Source organism: Oncorhynchus nerka, linkage group LG4, assembly GCF_034236695.1.
Source record: "Oncorhynchus nerka isolate Pitt River linkage group LG4, Oner_Uvic_2.0, whole genome shotgun sequence".
Taxonomy (NCBI): domain Eukaryota; kingdom Metazoa; phylum Chordata; class Actinopteri; order Salmoniformes; family Salmonidae; genus Oncorhynchus; species Oncorhynchus nerka.
The window spans coordinates 36,759,348-36,774,656 of record NC_088399.1 but is presented as its reverse complement, the minus strand read 5'-3'; the positions used below and the strand labels follow the sequence as shown (position 1 = coordinate 36,774,656).

General features: G+C 42.6%; 2 protein-coding genes across 5 annotated transcripts in view; one reads left to right on the top strand and one right to left on the bottom strand.

Annotated features, from left to right (window-relative positions):
* Positions 1-322: 322 nt before the first annotated feature.
* On the bottom strand, positions 323-9,262 carry LOC115123144 (inactive phospholipid phosphatase 7-like). Its single transcript, XM_029652475.2, has 3 exons — positions 9,005-9,262; positions 8,049-8,766; positions 323-3,894 (listed from the first exon to the last, which is right to left on the bottom strand). Exons 2-3 carry the CDS (start codon positions 8,524-8,526, stop codon positions 3,506-3,508), a joined length of 867 nt encoding a protein of 288 aa, XP_029508335.1. The 5' UTR covers positions 8,527-8,766; positions 9,005-9,262; the 3' UTR covers positions 323-3,505.
* The window catches only part of fam78ab (family with sequence similarity 78 member Ab), a 21,871-nt gene continuing 14,843 nt past the window's right edge, over positions 8,282-15,309 (top strand). Inside the window, exons 1-2 of one of the 4 annotated variants that reach the window (XM_029652497.2) lie at positions 8,282-8,344; positions 11,676-11,979. In XM_029652497.2, the coding sequence (XP_029508357.2) occupies positions 11,717-11,979 (263 nt within the window). In that variant the 5' untranslated portion in view covers positions 8,282-8,344; positions 11,676-11,716. Of the gene's footprint in view, positions 8,345-9,803; positions 11,980-15,309 lie in introns of those variants that run through there. The other 3 variants (XM_029652489.2, XM_065017488.1, XM_029652482.2) reach the window with 3 other exon arrangements.

The window sequence follows — 15,309 nt, the reverse complement described above, 5'->3', positions numbered from 1 at the left end:
GACCCCAAACTTTTGAACGGTAGTGTATGTTTAGATTTCATTTTGATTACTGTTACAAATGCAATTTGAGTTAATTGGATTCGTTTTGACATTTCTTGATTACTTGTGTTTTTTTGTGTGATTATTTGTGTACTTGTTTGACATTTTACTGCATTGTTAGGAGGTAGTAACATAAGCATTTCACTTCACCCGCTATAACATCTTCTAAACTGTGTACACAACCAGTAAACTTTGATTTGATACACCACCATCAAAACATACATGTCACACACGTATGCGTACACTCATACGCGCACGCAGAGAAAAACAACACGAAAATAAGTCATGGCAAATGGTGTATTTATGAGCATGCATAAACAACCTAGGAAATACTGAAGACATTCCACTTTTTCAGAGTCCACATCTTACAAAGGCTATCGATCCATCTTCTTCATTTTGTAAATTAGACTGGATAAATTGAAACACTGCATGAAAATTACTTTTTTTTATCATCCTTGTGCAAAACAAATCATGCTGACTTGCACAAATGCAATATTGTATCTATACATACAGGTCCAACCCAATTAAAAATATTTTTTTGTGGCAGCAAAAAGGCTACGGCTAAAATAGTTTGGTTCCCAATTCCATAATATCACAAAAAAACTAAAAAAACTAAAAGAGATTATCAGCAGAAGACCAATAAATGAAATATGTGAATGAAGGCATACACTAGGTAAACTCAGCAAAAAGAAAAACATCCCCTTTTCAGGATCCTGTCTTTCAAAGATAATTCGTAAAAATCCAAATAACTTCACAGATCTTCATTGTAAAGGGTTTAAACACTGTTTCCCATACTTGTTCAATGAACCATAAACAATTAATGAACATGCACCTGTGGAACAGTCGTTAAGACACTAACAGCTTCAATTAAGGTCACAGTTATGAAAACTTAGGACACTAAAGAGGCCTTTCTACTGACTCTGAAAAACACACAAAAAAGATGCCCAGGGTCCCTCTTCATCTGCGTGAATGTGCCTTGGGCATGCTGCAAGAAGGACTGCAGTGTCCGTACGCCTAAGACAGCGCTACAGGGAGACAGGACGGACAGCTGATCGTCCTCACAGTGGCAAACCACGTGTAACAACACCTGCAAAGGATTGGTACATCTGAACATCACACATGCGGGACAGGTACAGGATGGCAACAACAACTGCCCGAGATACACCAGGAACACACAATCCCTCCATCAGTGCACAGACTGTCCGCAATAGGCTGAGAGAGGCTGGACTGAGGGCTTGTAGGCCTTTTGTAAGGCAGGTCCTCATAAGACATCACCGGCAACAACGTAGCCTATGGGCACAAACCCACTGTCGCTGGACCAAACAGGACTGGTAAAAAGTGCTCTTCACTGACGAGTCGAAGGAATGAGCGTTACACTGAGGCCTGTACTCTGGAGCGGGATCGATTTGGAGGCGGAGGGTCCGTCATGGTCTGGGGTGGTGTGTTACAGCATCATCGGATTGAGCTTGTTGTGATTGCAGGCAATTTCAACGCAATGAGTTATGGGGAAAACATCCTCCTCCCTCATGTGGTACCCTTTCTACAGGCTCATCCTGACATGACCCTCCAGCATGACAATGCCACCAGCCATACTACTCATTCTGTGCGTGATTTCCTGTCCTCCTGTCAGTGTTCTGCCATGGCCAGCAAAGAGCCCGGATCTCCATCCCATTGAGCATGTCTGGGACCTGTCAGATCGGAGGGTGAGGGCTAGGGCCATTCCCCACAGAAATGTCCGGAAACTTGCAGGTGCCTTGGTGGAAGAGTGGGGTAACATCTCATAGCAAGAACTGGCAAATCTGGTGCAGTCCATGAGGAGGAGATGCACTGCAGTACTTAATGCATCTGGTGGCCACACCAGATATTGACTGTTACTTTTGATTTTGACCCCACCCCCTTTGTTCAGGGACACATTATTCCATTTCTGTTAGTCACATGTCTGTGGAACTTGTTCAGTTTATGTCTCAGTTGTTGAATCTTGTTATGTTCATGCAAATATTTACACATGTTAAGTTTGCTGAAAATAAACGCAGTTGACAGTGAGAGGACGTTTCTTTTTTTGCTGAGTTTATAAAGATATCAGGTATAATACATATTTTGTACACTTCAGTGAACATTCATGACTTTACCCAGACTGCATAGGTTTACTCATTGACTTTAACCCTCCAAAATACATTACATTTGGCTCACAAAGGCACAAACATAAGAGATCTTGCATGCATGCATGCATGCAATGCACACACACATGCACAGACACACACACATGCACAGACACACACAGACACACAGAGACACACACGCAATCATCCGCACATACCCACGTCACACACACACACACACCCATACACACACAAACACAGTGTCAATGGTAAGCCCAGGCCTGATGGAGACTTCTCACAGATGTTGTTCAGTCAGTGAGGCATGAAATAAGCATCATTACCAAACCGACGGTGTCTGTTTGGTTAATGATTATTGCTGCAGGGAAGGCAAACAATATGGAATACACATACACATCTATCATGAAACTGCTAGCCTCAAACTAATCAAAACCTACTTTTGAAACTTATTTGGATAAGATAAATATTTAACCCAGTAGAAAAATCCCTGATCTAGACAACAATGATGCTATTTATTTTACATAATAGCCCATTTCAACGACAGCAGAAATATATTCATTTGGAGTCCAGTCCATCTCAATAATTGGTAGTTTTAACAATTGATAGTTTCCAGCAGAAACATACAAACAACATAATTGAAAGGAAATCAAAGAGCTTCCTAACATCTCTTTTCTTAATATGCAAATGGTCCAATCATGTGTGGACACATTTCAAAACCTTTAGAAAACCATTTCATCCCTTCAAAGTACTGGGCAATATTTTGATCAAGTACAATTAAAAACATTTCAAAAGACAAAAAGGGGTAAAGGTTGACAGACAGGAGGAAAGAGGAACGGGGGAGAGAGGAAAAGTATGCAGAAGAGAAAGAGGAAGGTGAGGAGTGGTGGAATAGGCAGAAAGAAAAGAAAGAAACTGACAGCAGTGAGAACCAATAACATTAGATATACGCCAGTGTGGGCTCTCAAGCATTATGATTAGTTCAGTGGAAGAGAAAAGGTGGTAGAGACATTACAGAAGTCTTTGTAAATATGAATAAATATCAACACTACCACATTTTCTTTCTTTGAGTCATCAATGATCAAAATGACTCCAACGAGCACATTTACCTCCCTCAAATAACATTTACGGCAAATACTGTAAATGAGGTCACCCAGATAGGACCTAATTGTGTGTATAGAAGTTATTGTCATCACAGATAAAGCTTATATGTAGGTCTAACACAGCCTTAGACAGTAGGCCCTGATCAGGAAAAACTCTCGTCAGGAAAAACTCCTGGCCTTACTTATATGGCTTCATAAAGCCAGGCTTTACAGCTTCAAACAGGAGTTGAGGGCCTTGGTAGATAGCCCTCAATAGAAAGGGCTCCAGCTGAGGGTCCCTATAGAGATGAGGGTCTGACAGGCGCTGGACGACAGCCACACCGTCTCCACCAGGCTGAAGTGCAGCAGGCCAAGGGCGAAGCCACACGCCATGTCGGTTAGGTGGTGCCTACCCAGCAACACCCGGGACATGCCCACCAGGAAGGCCCAGAGCACCAGCAGGATACGGAGTGGAACGGCCAGGACCAGGTGGGAAAGCAGGAACTTGGACACCATGGCAGCGCGACTGGCGTGGGCCGCCGGGAAGGAGTACACGTCCATGGCACAGTAGTCCAGGAAGCCCGGAGTCATCTCCCAGGGTCCTTTGCGTTTGATCAGCTTCTGGACACCGGCCACAGTCATGATGTCAAGTAGGAGGGCTGAGGAGGGAGGATTAAAAAAAACAATGTTGCATGAAAAAGCCCAATTAGATCAATTAACCATAGGGCAGTAAACCACAACACGCAATATCAGTAGTCAAAAACCCATGGAGATTAATTACATTCTCAATGATGTAATATCTGTTACAAGGCTAAGCATCAGTGGTTAAGCAAAGAGGCAGGCCAGGCAGTACCTCAGCAATGCCGCAGTGGATTTAACGAAGAGCCGAGAGTTTGTGGAACAGTAGCGCATCGCCTCACCCCCCCTCTCTTCCCTGTATGTGATCAGAAAGACTCTATGCTACAGCATCCCAATGGCAACATTATCAGGCTAGCAGCCTAGGTACTCTATAAATAGGTCTGGAAGCTAGCACAGGACTGGGAGAGTTCTTAGCTTATAGTTAGTTCAGCTTTGGCTTAATTTATGTGCACTGTCTGTGTAGTCATTTGATCTGAGGCGACTGTCACTGAGAGTATTTGCAAGTGAAATACTGAGATAGAAACATTTTCCTCCTCAAACCCTTGTAATAAGACTGTAATAAACTGGTAATAGATGTATAATAGACTTACTTAACCATGCTTGGGTGTGATATAGATACCTATGAATGATTTAAATATGTCTGACTTGATGCAGGCCTAAAGTTGATATTTTCATGTCATGTCTTCTGCAGACCTCTTTTTTAGAAGCATCCAACCCTCTTCGTGCAGCCCAAAATATCCCCACAATCACCACCTTTCATGTTTGATTACCCAGCTACCACCCCACCCTGTGGAATCTGTCAGGACTCAGGATTACAACATTGATTACGCTGTCTTCTTCCTGTACACCCACACACATATAACCCCCTAATTCTGGACTAAAGTAAACTGTTAGCAATTAAAGAATTTACTGTGGTCACCGACATTAACATTACATGACATGGAATGGGACGAAGGAACTGGGTTAAGGATGAAAAAGGGAAAGGAATGTGGGGAATATTAAAGAAGGCAAAGAGAAGAAAATGGACAGCATGGAAGTGAGTAGGTGGTACATTGAGGTCATTCTGGGACAGTGGGGACACAGCGCTGAGTGGCTTGGAAAGAAAGCAATTGGTACCAACTATAGGACCCAGCTCTGCTCCCTGATACAGCCCACCTCAGCACTACTGAAGGTAAGGGAGGAGACCCATGGATTTCACCAGTCTAGAATGTTATGTACTGTATGATGCCCTTCAAAGCAAAAAGATGTGTATCTTTTCTAAAATCGAGCACACAGCCATGTAATCTTCATAGACAAATATTGGCAGTAGAATGGCCCGTACTGAAGAGCTCAGTGACTTTCAACGATGCCACCTTTCCAAAAAGTAATTCATAAATTTTCTGCCCTGGTCAACTATAAGTGCTGTTATTGTGAAGTGGAAATGTCTAGGATCAACAACGGCTCAGCTGTGAAGTGGTAGGCCACACACACAAGCTCACAGAACAGAACCACCGAGTGCTGAAGCGCATAATGTGTAAAAATCATCTGTCCTTGGTTTCAACACTTACTCCCGAGTTCCAAACTGCCTCTGGAAGCAACGTCAGCACAATAACTGTTCGTTGGCAGCTTCATGAAATGGGTTTCCATGGCCAAGCAGCTGCACACAAGCCTGAGAGCACCATGTGCAATGCCAAGCGTCGGCTGGAGTGGTGTAAAGCTTGCCGCCATTGGACTCTGGAGCAGTGGAAACGAGTTCTCTGGAGTGATGAATCATGCTTCACCATCGACAGTTTGGGTTTGGCAGATGCCAGGAGAACGCTACCTGCCCCAATGCATAGTGCCAACTGTAGAGTTCGGGCAGAGGAGGAATAATGGTCCGGGGCTGTTTTTCATGGTTCAGGCTAGGCCCCTTAGTTCCAGTGAAGGGAAATCTTAACGCTACAGCATACAGTGACATTATAGATGATTCTGTGCTTCCAACTTGTGGCAACAGTTTTGGGAAGGCTCTTTCCTGTTTCAGTATGACAATGCCCCCTTGCACAAAGCGAGGTCCATACAGAAACGGTTTGTCAAGATTTGTGTGGAAGAACTTGACTGGTCTGCACAGAGCCCTGACCTCAACCCAATCGGACTTTTGGGATGAATTGGAACGCAGACTGCGAGCCAGGCCTAATCGGCCAATATCAGTGCCCTACCTCACTAATGCTCTTGTGGCTGAATGGAAGCAAGTCCCTGCAGCAATGTTCCAACATCTAGTTTCAAGCCTTCCCAGAAGAGTGGAGTCTGTTATGGCAGCAATGTGGGGTCCAACTCCATATTAATGTCCATGATTTTGGAATGAGATGTTCAACAAGCAGGTGTCCACATAGTGTATCTGTCTATTTGACTGTGCCTGTCTATTCCTTGCAAAATTAAGTCAAAGAGAAGTGTTATTGAGAATTATACTGCATTCACAGCTCGCCTTAATCAGGATGTTTGTTTAAGCACAGTGGTTCCCTATCCCACCCTGGTTCACTATTAATGACCTGAACAATGCCCCAAACACAATATCCCAAACGGTCCCAAATTAAACAGATTATAGACTGAACACAATACAGCTTCAGTCCACAGATTTGCAGTGTTTTTCTGAGTAATTCCACCTAAACCAGACATCCGGCACAGGAGTAAAAAATAAAATCCCTCAGGGGGGATATGGTGAATTCACAGGTATGAACCAGTCAACATGGTGGGCCTAAGATAGCAAAGGGGTGTGTAGTAGTACACACAGCTGAATGAGAATAATACACACACCTGTGGCAATCTGTTGGATGTGTGTGGGCCTATAGCACTTTTGAAGTATCACACGCACACACGGATGTACACACACAAACACACACATGCGCACACACACACATTTTGTCACAGTGGCCCCAATTTGTTCTGAGAAATGCACAATTCACTCAAATCAATCTGGGGGATAGTCTGCTGCTCTCCTTCACAGAAGTGTGTAAAAATAACCACCTAAAATGAGTTCACCATCTAGGAGGATTCCATTACCTCTAGTTAGAGAAATCAGGGTCGTACTTTATGTTGGCTATGTCACATTCGTTTGACTAAAGCAACTGTAGGGAAATAACCTATTGATCCTATATCAAGGAGGTAAGTATCATAAACTATTTATTACTTTCATAAGGTACTTTGGAAAATGATTCTACTGTAGCGTCTGTAGTAGCTGCCATAGTGGGGATAAGAAGTGCAAAGCAGTGTGTAGGCCTGTATCTTCATATAGGCCGATGCTTGACACTAATGATACTGACTTCACTGAGTCTTTCGATGTAGGCCCCTGGCTTGTTAAAATGTCTACTTATAGTTCTTCAGTCCAAAGTCAAATCATGATGTGTGGAGCCTTAAGCCTTGCACCTGTTCCCCAGGCCTGGTTCTGTGCTGGGTGATGGAGAGAGTAGAGACCATGGAGGGCTAGGATTTCATAATGACCTGCTTCTGATACTCTAAAATTATACTCTAGAATGCTCTAAAATCATATTCTGGTGGACAAGGACATCCTTTGGTGAGATGTTGTTAACAACGATGCTTTAAATATATCCTATATTGACATGGATTATATAGGCCTAATACAGGGCCTGGGTCCAGGGACAAGGAAGTAGAGGGAAATGTGATCATATCAGTAGGCTACACCAGAGGTTCCCAACTTTTTTTTGCCCAGGCCCCCCTTTTTCACATTTGAAGAATGTCACATCCCCTTGGGAAAATGTGGTTGTTTTGAAGCTCAATTCCTGCAATTCTACTTAGTTTAACAAGATGCATTACATAATTTAGGTAGGCTATATAATTATAATAATATTAATAATTATCATTATTATAATTTCCCAAATGGTATTCTGCTACCAAATATAGTTTATTATGATCATTTATATGAAAACCCAATTGAATTATACATATTGTTTTTTACAGAAAGTAATTCATTCAATTGATAGTGACAGAGTCACATATTATATAAGATTACTTTCTAAGTAAATGAGGGTGGGCAAGCCCCTTAGGTTGGGGGCCCCTGGGCTACACCTATTACAAATGCACTGATAGACACACTATAATAACCAAGCCATTAAAGAAGAGCTGAGTCACACATGTAGCTTACAATTCAATAACATAATTATTACACAATGTGTTTTGGGTAAAGAGTGAGGAGTGCATTTACCAAGTAATAGATTGACCAAGACCTCTTGTCCAGCCAGCGTATTACTCCTTGTCAGACACACGATAGTGCCAAAGATCCACGTGATTCCGTGCCCTGTAAGCGCGAGCAGGGTGATCATGGAACGAACGCTGCCCCAAGACGACGACGTGTAGGCGCAGACCCCCAGGCGCTTGGACAGACAAATGTCAATGGCGAGGAGGGAGCTCATCGCTATCCCTTTGAAGGAAGGGTTCAGCTGGATACAGTCCTCATCGGGCAGTTTCGCGGGCTCTTTCCGATCCTTGTTGGCACTGTCGGTAGGTTCCTGCGGGTCGCACGGTTGGCTTGCTTGGTGTTTGGGTTGGGCCGGTCGCCTTGCGGTGCCACGGGTCTCAGAGTTAACGCACCGGAGAGGCTGATTCAGGGACATGAACTCGGGTCTGCTCAGGACGTTGTTCCGATCCCGCGTCCTGGACCTAGAACTCGGAATTGCGGGCATTTTGGATTGGTCTCACGTTACTACGTTTCAGAAGGACAATTTCTCGTTTTACGCACGAAGGCTAAATGTCCAAAGCTAAGCCCTGTCGCCCTGTCCTTCCCCTCCTGTGGCCCTATCAGATATATTTAGCCGGTTGGAATGCGCGCAGCCCATGCTGCTGTGTTTAGCCTGCAACGGGATCCATGCAGGCATGAAGAGTCTTGACTGACATCTGCCTGGGCCAATCGAACGAGACACAATCTACAGCGAAAACAGAATGTCATCATCAGCTTTTAACATGTCATGAACTAAAATATACAATAATGAGCAACTAACATGGAATGGCATAGAGGTTTTGTCTTAATCCTGAACGGCAGGTGCAGTGGTGCAGTAGGCCTATCACGAACAGAAACTGAAGACACTGGTTTTGTGCATAAATAGATGGGCCATATTGTACGTCTGTTATGCTCAAGGAGAAAGACAAATGGTATCATCTTACCAGGCCGAAGTATAGGAATTGGCTATCGTTCAGATCCCTTTCGCGTGCTGCACAACACTGGCTCTTGGATTGGAATTTAGAGAATGCGGAAAGAATTCTAGCTAGACAGTGTCGAGTTAATTAAAGGCAATCAACAAATCCATAGTCATCTCGGCGAGCCAGGTAAAATAAATGCAATATTTAGAAAACAATGAGAGCTCTTAGGGCCGAGTCAGTCGTGGACATGACGTAGCATACGCAACCGTGCTCATTCACGGACACGCTCTTCGGGATGGGAGTTCTCCAAGGTTCTTAAATTGACAGCAACAGAGACGCACACTCTAAGCACGAACCCATGGCACGTCTTCGTCAATTTGGCAATGACCAAAAATAGAAGAAAATAAACCGCATATCAAGAAGCAATAACAAACATTAAATTATGAAAATTGACTTGATCAATTTCTTAAAAGGTTTCTTCTCATGAGGACTGAGGAGCATATATAAGTGGGACTATTATCAGGCGAAAAGCATGGGAAGCAATTTAATTCAAAGTAGGCCTAAATGGATATTATTTTATTTTTATTAAATATTTCACCACTGTATTTTTTATAATTAGACATGCAGCCAAACTGATGTGAGCTATAGCCTATAACATCATCCAAAACAGCTATTCGCTTAACATTGACATATAGAATTGGCCTATTATAGCCTATAATTATGTTATATTTAATAAGCGTAGCGAGAAGCCATCACTACATTTCCCAGAATGCTTGCAGTGGCGAGGGGAAGTGTCGTCTCAAAGGTACTTAAATAAAGGAGCTGAAGCTCAAGCCTCTAGAATAGACCAATGCGGGAGGGCGAACCTGCTGTGGCCGCGATGGGACCAGCACACAGAAATGACAGTCTGTCTTGGAATTGGGACTAAATTATACTCAAAGGACAGGGATCGAGGAGGGAGCCTGGTTGGGTTATCGGACATTCCTTGTTTTAAAATAGTTTTTTATTAGTTGATCTACAAGAAGATATGGATCCAAACGGAGAGGGGAAAGTTAACCTGGTTGTCTTTGAATATTTCCGGTGTTCATTGTAACCCACGATTAAATAAATGTAAGTTGAAATGATACCACTACCGGACCTTGAAATTGAATGCAATAATAAAAGAGAAGGGAACCAACTGGGAAGATAACGGAATTACCACTCGAACCATGCGCGCACGCATCTAGGGCAGTCCTAAAAACTGTCTTTTGAGGGGACAATTCACAAAGACGGGCTTGCATTGGACAAAAGTGTGGTAAACCTCTATTTCCAAAAAATAAAAAAATAGATTTGGTTTATGCTACAACAGGCATTTTGCAACGAGACTACATTTATATTTACATTTGAGTAATTTAGCAGATGCTCTTATCCAGAGCGACTTACAGTTAGTGCATTCATCTTAAGATGGCTAGGTGGGACAACCACAAATCACAGTCATAGTAAGTACATTTCTCTTCAGTAAAGTAGCTATCAACAAAATCAGAGTTAGTAAGGGGGAGGGGAAAGTCCAGTGCGAGTGTTAGTTCATTCAGCAAAGTAATATTTTCCAATTGTTTTATTGTAGGCTAAACGTCACTTAACCAATTTCCTTTTGCATACCATGTCTACAATTTGCGGCGTTGTAAGGACAGCAATATTTATGATAGATGTATTCTTATCCCTCATATAGTCCCCGTGCAAAGAGTTATTGTGGGATTGCACGCGGGCTGTGTATCTATTTTAGTGTGAACCTTAAGCAACATATTCTAGAGGGGTTATATAATATGTATAAAGGAATACTTTTGATACATATGATTAAATTAATGTGCACGTGCTCCTCATGTAGTCCATTTTTATGTGGCATTGTGGCAAAGGGGGCCTATTATAGCCTACTGTGGTATTAAACGTCAACAGTTTATTGTTACATAATTAAGACGTTGTTCAACACAAGCCATTGCTGACCTCCTATCCACACCAAAACTACTTTTTTGGGGGAATGGAACGCTTTCACCAGTGTAAAAATGCTTAATTGAGGCAAAAGTTGATTTTACGCATGTTCAGAATGAAAATTGACATGAATAGGCAAAAACAAATGAGTGGCGCTGAGCTCGGCCAATATGACGTCGAAATGCTATGTTAGCAGTTTTTTGTAAATTATGCTTAGGTCACAATTATCAATTAAGTTTGCTTAATTAGACCACAAGGCACATGTGAGCGGTGGCTGTTGCACATATCCAACGGTCGCAAATTGCCAGTAATCCAGGTCGATTTCGCGCTGCTTGTGGAGGTGAGAGAGCACACAGCACACATCTGGAGGCACTTCTATTGGTGGAGGAAGCTTCAAGACACGGAAAAGAAAGTTGCATCGGCTGTTTTGGTGATGTGATCTGATGGCCAATGAAAAGCAGAAAGCATGCTGATATGAATTTAATCACAACTCTTCCATTATTGAGTAAATTATTACATTTTCCATCATAGTGTTGGAATACAGAACTGGTTGCAAAGTGCATGGCTTTTATGAACATGTCAGCAAAGAGATAGCCTAGTCATTCTCAACGGAGAACACTGGCCATTTGACAGTGCCACCCTTTTTCGTTTTTTGGGGTCTTTTTTGACTATTGAAAATGTGGATGCAATTGTGAATTTCTTGCTGTTTCCATGCGTCTTTCTCCTCCAGACCTCGGGACGTTGTTGTGGATTGTATTGCTATTTAATGCAATGGGCTGTATCCAGAGTATCAGGTGTAAGCCCAAGAGTTTCCGTGAAAGTATCATCGTTCTCGAGGTGAACTCCTCCATTGACTCCACGCCAACCAGCATCGACGAGTCATCCAGCGTGGTTCTGCGCTATCGGACACCGCACTTCCGAGCCTCTGCTCGGGTACTAGTGCCGCCCGTGGCCGGAAAAGAGACGTGGACCGTTGGCTGGATTCAAGCATGCAACCACATGGAGTTCTACAACAAATATGGAACCAAAGGGATGTGAGTATCAACCTAAATCTAAACCCAACCCACATTACAATTAAATTATTATCACATTTGATTAGACAAAGGCCTAATAAAAAATAACTCAGAATTAAAATGGCAGACAATACCTGCCACCCGCAATCTACTTAATTATTCATGTTCACCTCTCAATGGCGCTGGGGCATTTGGAAAGTATTCAGACCCCTTTACTTTTTCCACATTTTTTTTACATTACAGCCTTATTCTAAAATGGATTGAATAAAATGTTCCCTCATCTATCTACACACAATATAAAATAAAGACAGAAATACCTTATTTACATAAGTATTCAGACCATTTGTTATGATACTCGAAATTGAGCTCAGGTGCACCCTGTTTACATTGATCATCCTTGAGATGTTTATACAACTTGATTAGAGTCCACCTGTGGTAAATTCAATTTATTGGAAATGATTTGGAAAGGCACACACCTGTCTATATATGGTCCCACAGTTGACAGTGCATGTCACAGCAAAAACCAAGCCATGAGGTCGAAGTAATTGTCCATAGAGCTCCTAGACAGGATTGTGTCAAGGCACAGATCTGGGCAATGGTACCAAAAAATGTCTGCAGCATTGAAGGTCCCCAAGAACACAGTGGCCTCCATCCTTCTTAAATGGAATCCTTCTTAAATGGAAGAAGTTTGGAACCACCAAGACTTTTCCTAGAGCTGGCAATCGGAGGAGAAGGGCCTTGGTCAGGGAGGTGACCAAGAACCTGATGGTCACTCTGACAGAGCTACAGAGTTCCTCTGTGGCAATGGGAGCACCTTCCAGAAGGACAACCATCTCTGCAGTACTCCACCAATCAGGCCTTTATGGTAGAGTGGCCAGATGGAAGCCATTCCTCAGTAAAAGGCACATGACAGCCCGCGTTGAGTTTGCCAAAAGGCACTTAAATACTCTCAGACCATGAGAAACAAGATTCTCTTTGGCCTGAATACCAAGTGTCACATCTGGAGGAAACCTGGCACTATACCGGGTGAAGCATGGTGGTGGCAGCATCATTCTGTGGGGATGTTTTTCAGTGCCAGGGACTGGGAGACTAGTCAGGATTGAGGGAAAGATGAACGGAGCAGAGTACAGAGAAATCCTTGATGGAAAACTTCTCCAGAGCACATAGGACCTCAGACTGGGCCCAAGGTTCACCTTCCAACGGGACAATGACCCTAAGCACAAAGCCAAGACAACGCAGGAGTGGCTTCGGGACAAGTCTCTGAATGTCCTTGAGTGGCCCAGCCAGAGCCCGGACTTGAACCCCATTGAACATCTCTGGAGAGACCTGAAAATAGCTGTGCAGCGACACTCCCCATCCAACCTGACGGAGCTTGAGAGGATCTGCAGGGAAGAATGGGAGAAACTCCCCAAATCCAGGTGTGCCAAGCTTTTAGCGTCATACCTAAGAATACTTGAGGCTGTAAACACTGTCAAAGGTGCTTCAACAAAGTACTGAGTAAATGGTCTGAATACTTATGTAAATGTGATATTTATTTCATTTGCTTTGTCATTATGGGGTATTGTGTGTAGATTGATGAGGGGAAAAAACAAATCCATTTTAGATTAAGGCTGTAATGTAACAACTTGTGGAAAAAATAAAGGGGTCTGAATACTTTCCGAATGCACTGTATTTTCAGATAGATTGGAGGTGTTAATTCTAGAACATCAACAGTCTACTTTAGGCTTCCTTGTAGCTGGATCACTGAACCATGCGTCATGATGAGTTAGTGATAATTAGAACGAAGATGTACATTTTTATTCATACTGCAAATCCATCCTCTATTGCAGAATCAAATCAATTATTATACTGAACAAAAATATAAATGCAATATGTAAAGTGTTGGTCCCATGTTTCATGAGCTGAAATATAAAATCCCAGAAATTTTCCATATGCACAAAAAGCTTATTTCTCAGAAGTTTTGTGCATACATTTCTTTACATTCCTGTTAGTGAACATTTCTCCTTTGCCAAGATAATCCATCCACCTGACAGGTGTGGCATATCAAGAAGCTGATTAAACAGCATGATCATAACAGAGGTGTACCTTGTGCTGGGGACAATAAAAGGCCACTCTAAAATCTGCAGTTTCCCCTCATGTTTCAGCTTAATAATGCACGGCCCCATTTCACAAAGATCTGTACACCATTCCTGGAAGCTGAAAATGTCCCAGTTCTTCCAGGACCTGCATACTCACAAGACATGTCACCCATTGAGCACGTTTGGGATGCTCTGGAGTGACGTGTACGACAGCGTGTTTCAGTACCCGCCAATATCCATCTACTTCACACAGCCGTCGAAGAGGAGTGGGACAACATTCCACAAGCCACAATCACCAACCTGATCAATTATATGCAAAGGAGATGTGACGCACTGCATGAGGCAAATGGTGGTCACACCGGATACTGACTGGTTTTCTGATCCACGCCCTTACTTTAAAAAAAAAAGGTATCTGTGACCAACAGATGCATACCAGTCATGTAAAATCCATAGATTAGGGCCTAATGAATTGATATCAATTGATCGATTTCCTTATATGAACAGTAACTCAGTAAAACCTTTGAAATTGTTGCATGTTGGATTTATATTTTTGTTAAGTATAATTTTGATTTACGTTTGGTTGAGTTGTCAACTAATGTGAATTCAAAGTGAAATCAACAAAAAAGGTCACCATATCATTGGATTTAGGTTCAAAGTTGGTTAAAAAGAATACAAAATTCTTATGTTTATTACTTTTTGCAAATGCGATCAGTTAACCACATTGATTCCAAGTTATTACATACATTTTTGGGGTTGAAATTACGTTGAAACACCGTTGACTCAACCAGTTTTTTCCCAGTGAGAAGGCTTTCACAAACACTGTTTGTAAAATGTATCAACTCAAGCCAGGTTTCATTGTGAGGTAGGCTACTGGAGTCAACCAAAACTGTGTGGTATGAGAAATCAAATTATTCTCAAAATATTAGGAAATTAATTAAAGGCCAGACAATTCATTAGAATACCCCATTCGTTCACCTCTGTGACTGTTTACAGATGTCTGTGACTTACACAATGTCACACAAATTCAGTTTGTCCCACATCCTGTGGAGGCGACCACAAGTTGACGTATACCCAGAATGCTGAAGGTTTATCTTCACCCGTTACAGCATGTGATGTTTGGGTCTGCATGTCACAGATTACACACACCATCCCAATACTGCGATCTCCTCCCCTACATTGCCTTCTCCCCTTTCGCTAGTCTGGCTCCGTGTGTTTGTCTGTGCGTGTTTGTCTCTGTGTGTGTGTGTGTTAATCTCTCGCTCTGGGCCTAAAG

Bases quoted from the DNA above. Each gene is read 5' to 3' on its own strand.
- LOC115123144 (XM_029652475.2), bottom strand. From the start codon at position 8,526: ATGCCCGCAATTCCGAGTTCTAGGTCCAGGACGCGGGATCGGAACAAC. The intron at 3,895-8,048 runs GTAAATGCACTC...CTCCCTCCTCAG, and splicing joins CTTGGTCAATCTATTACTTG to CCCTCCTACTTGACATCATG.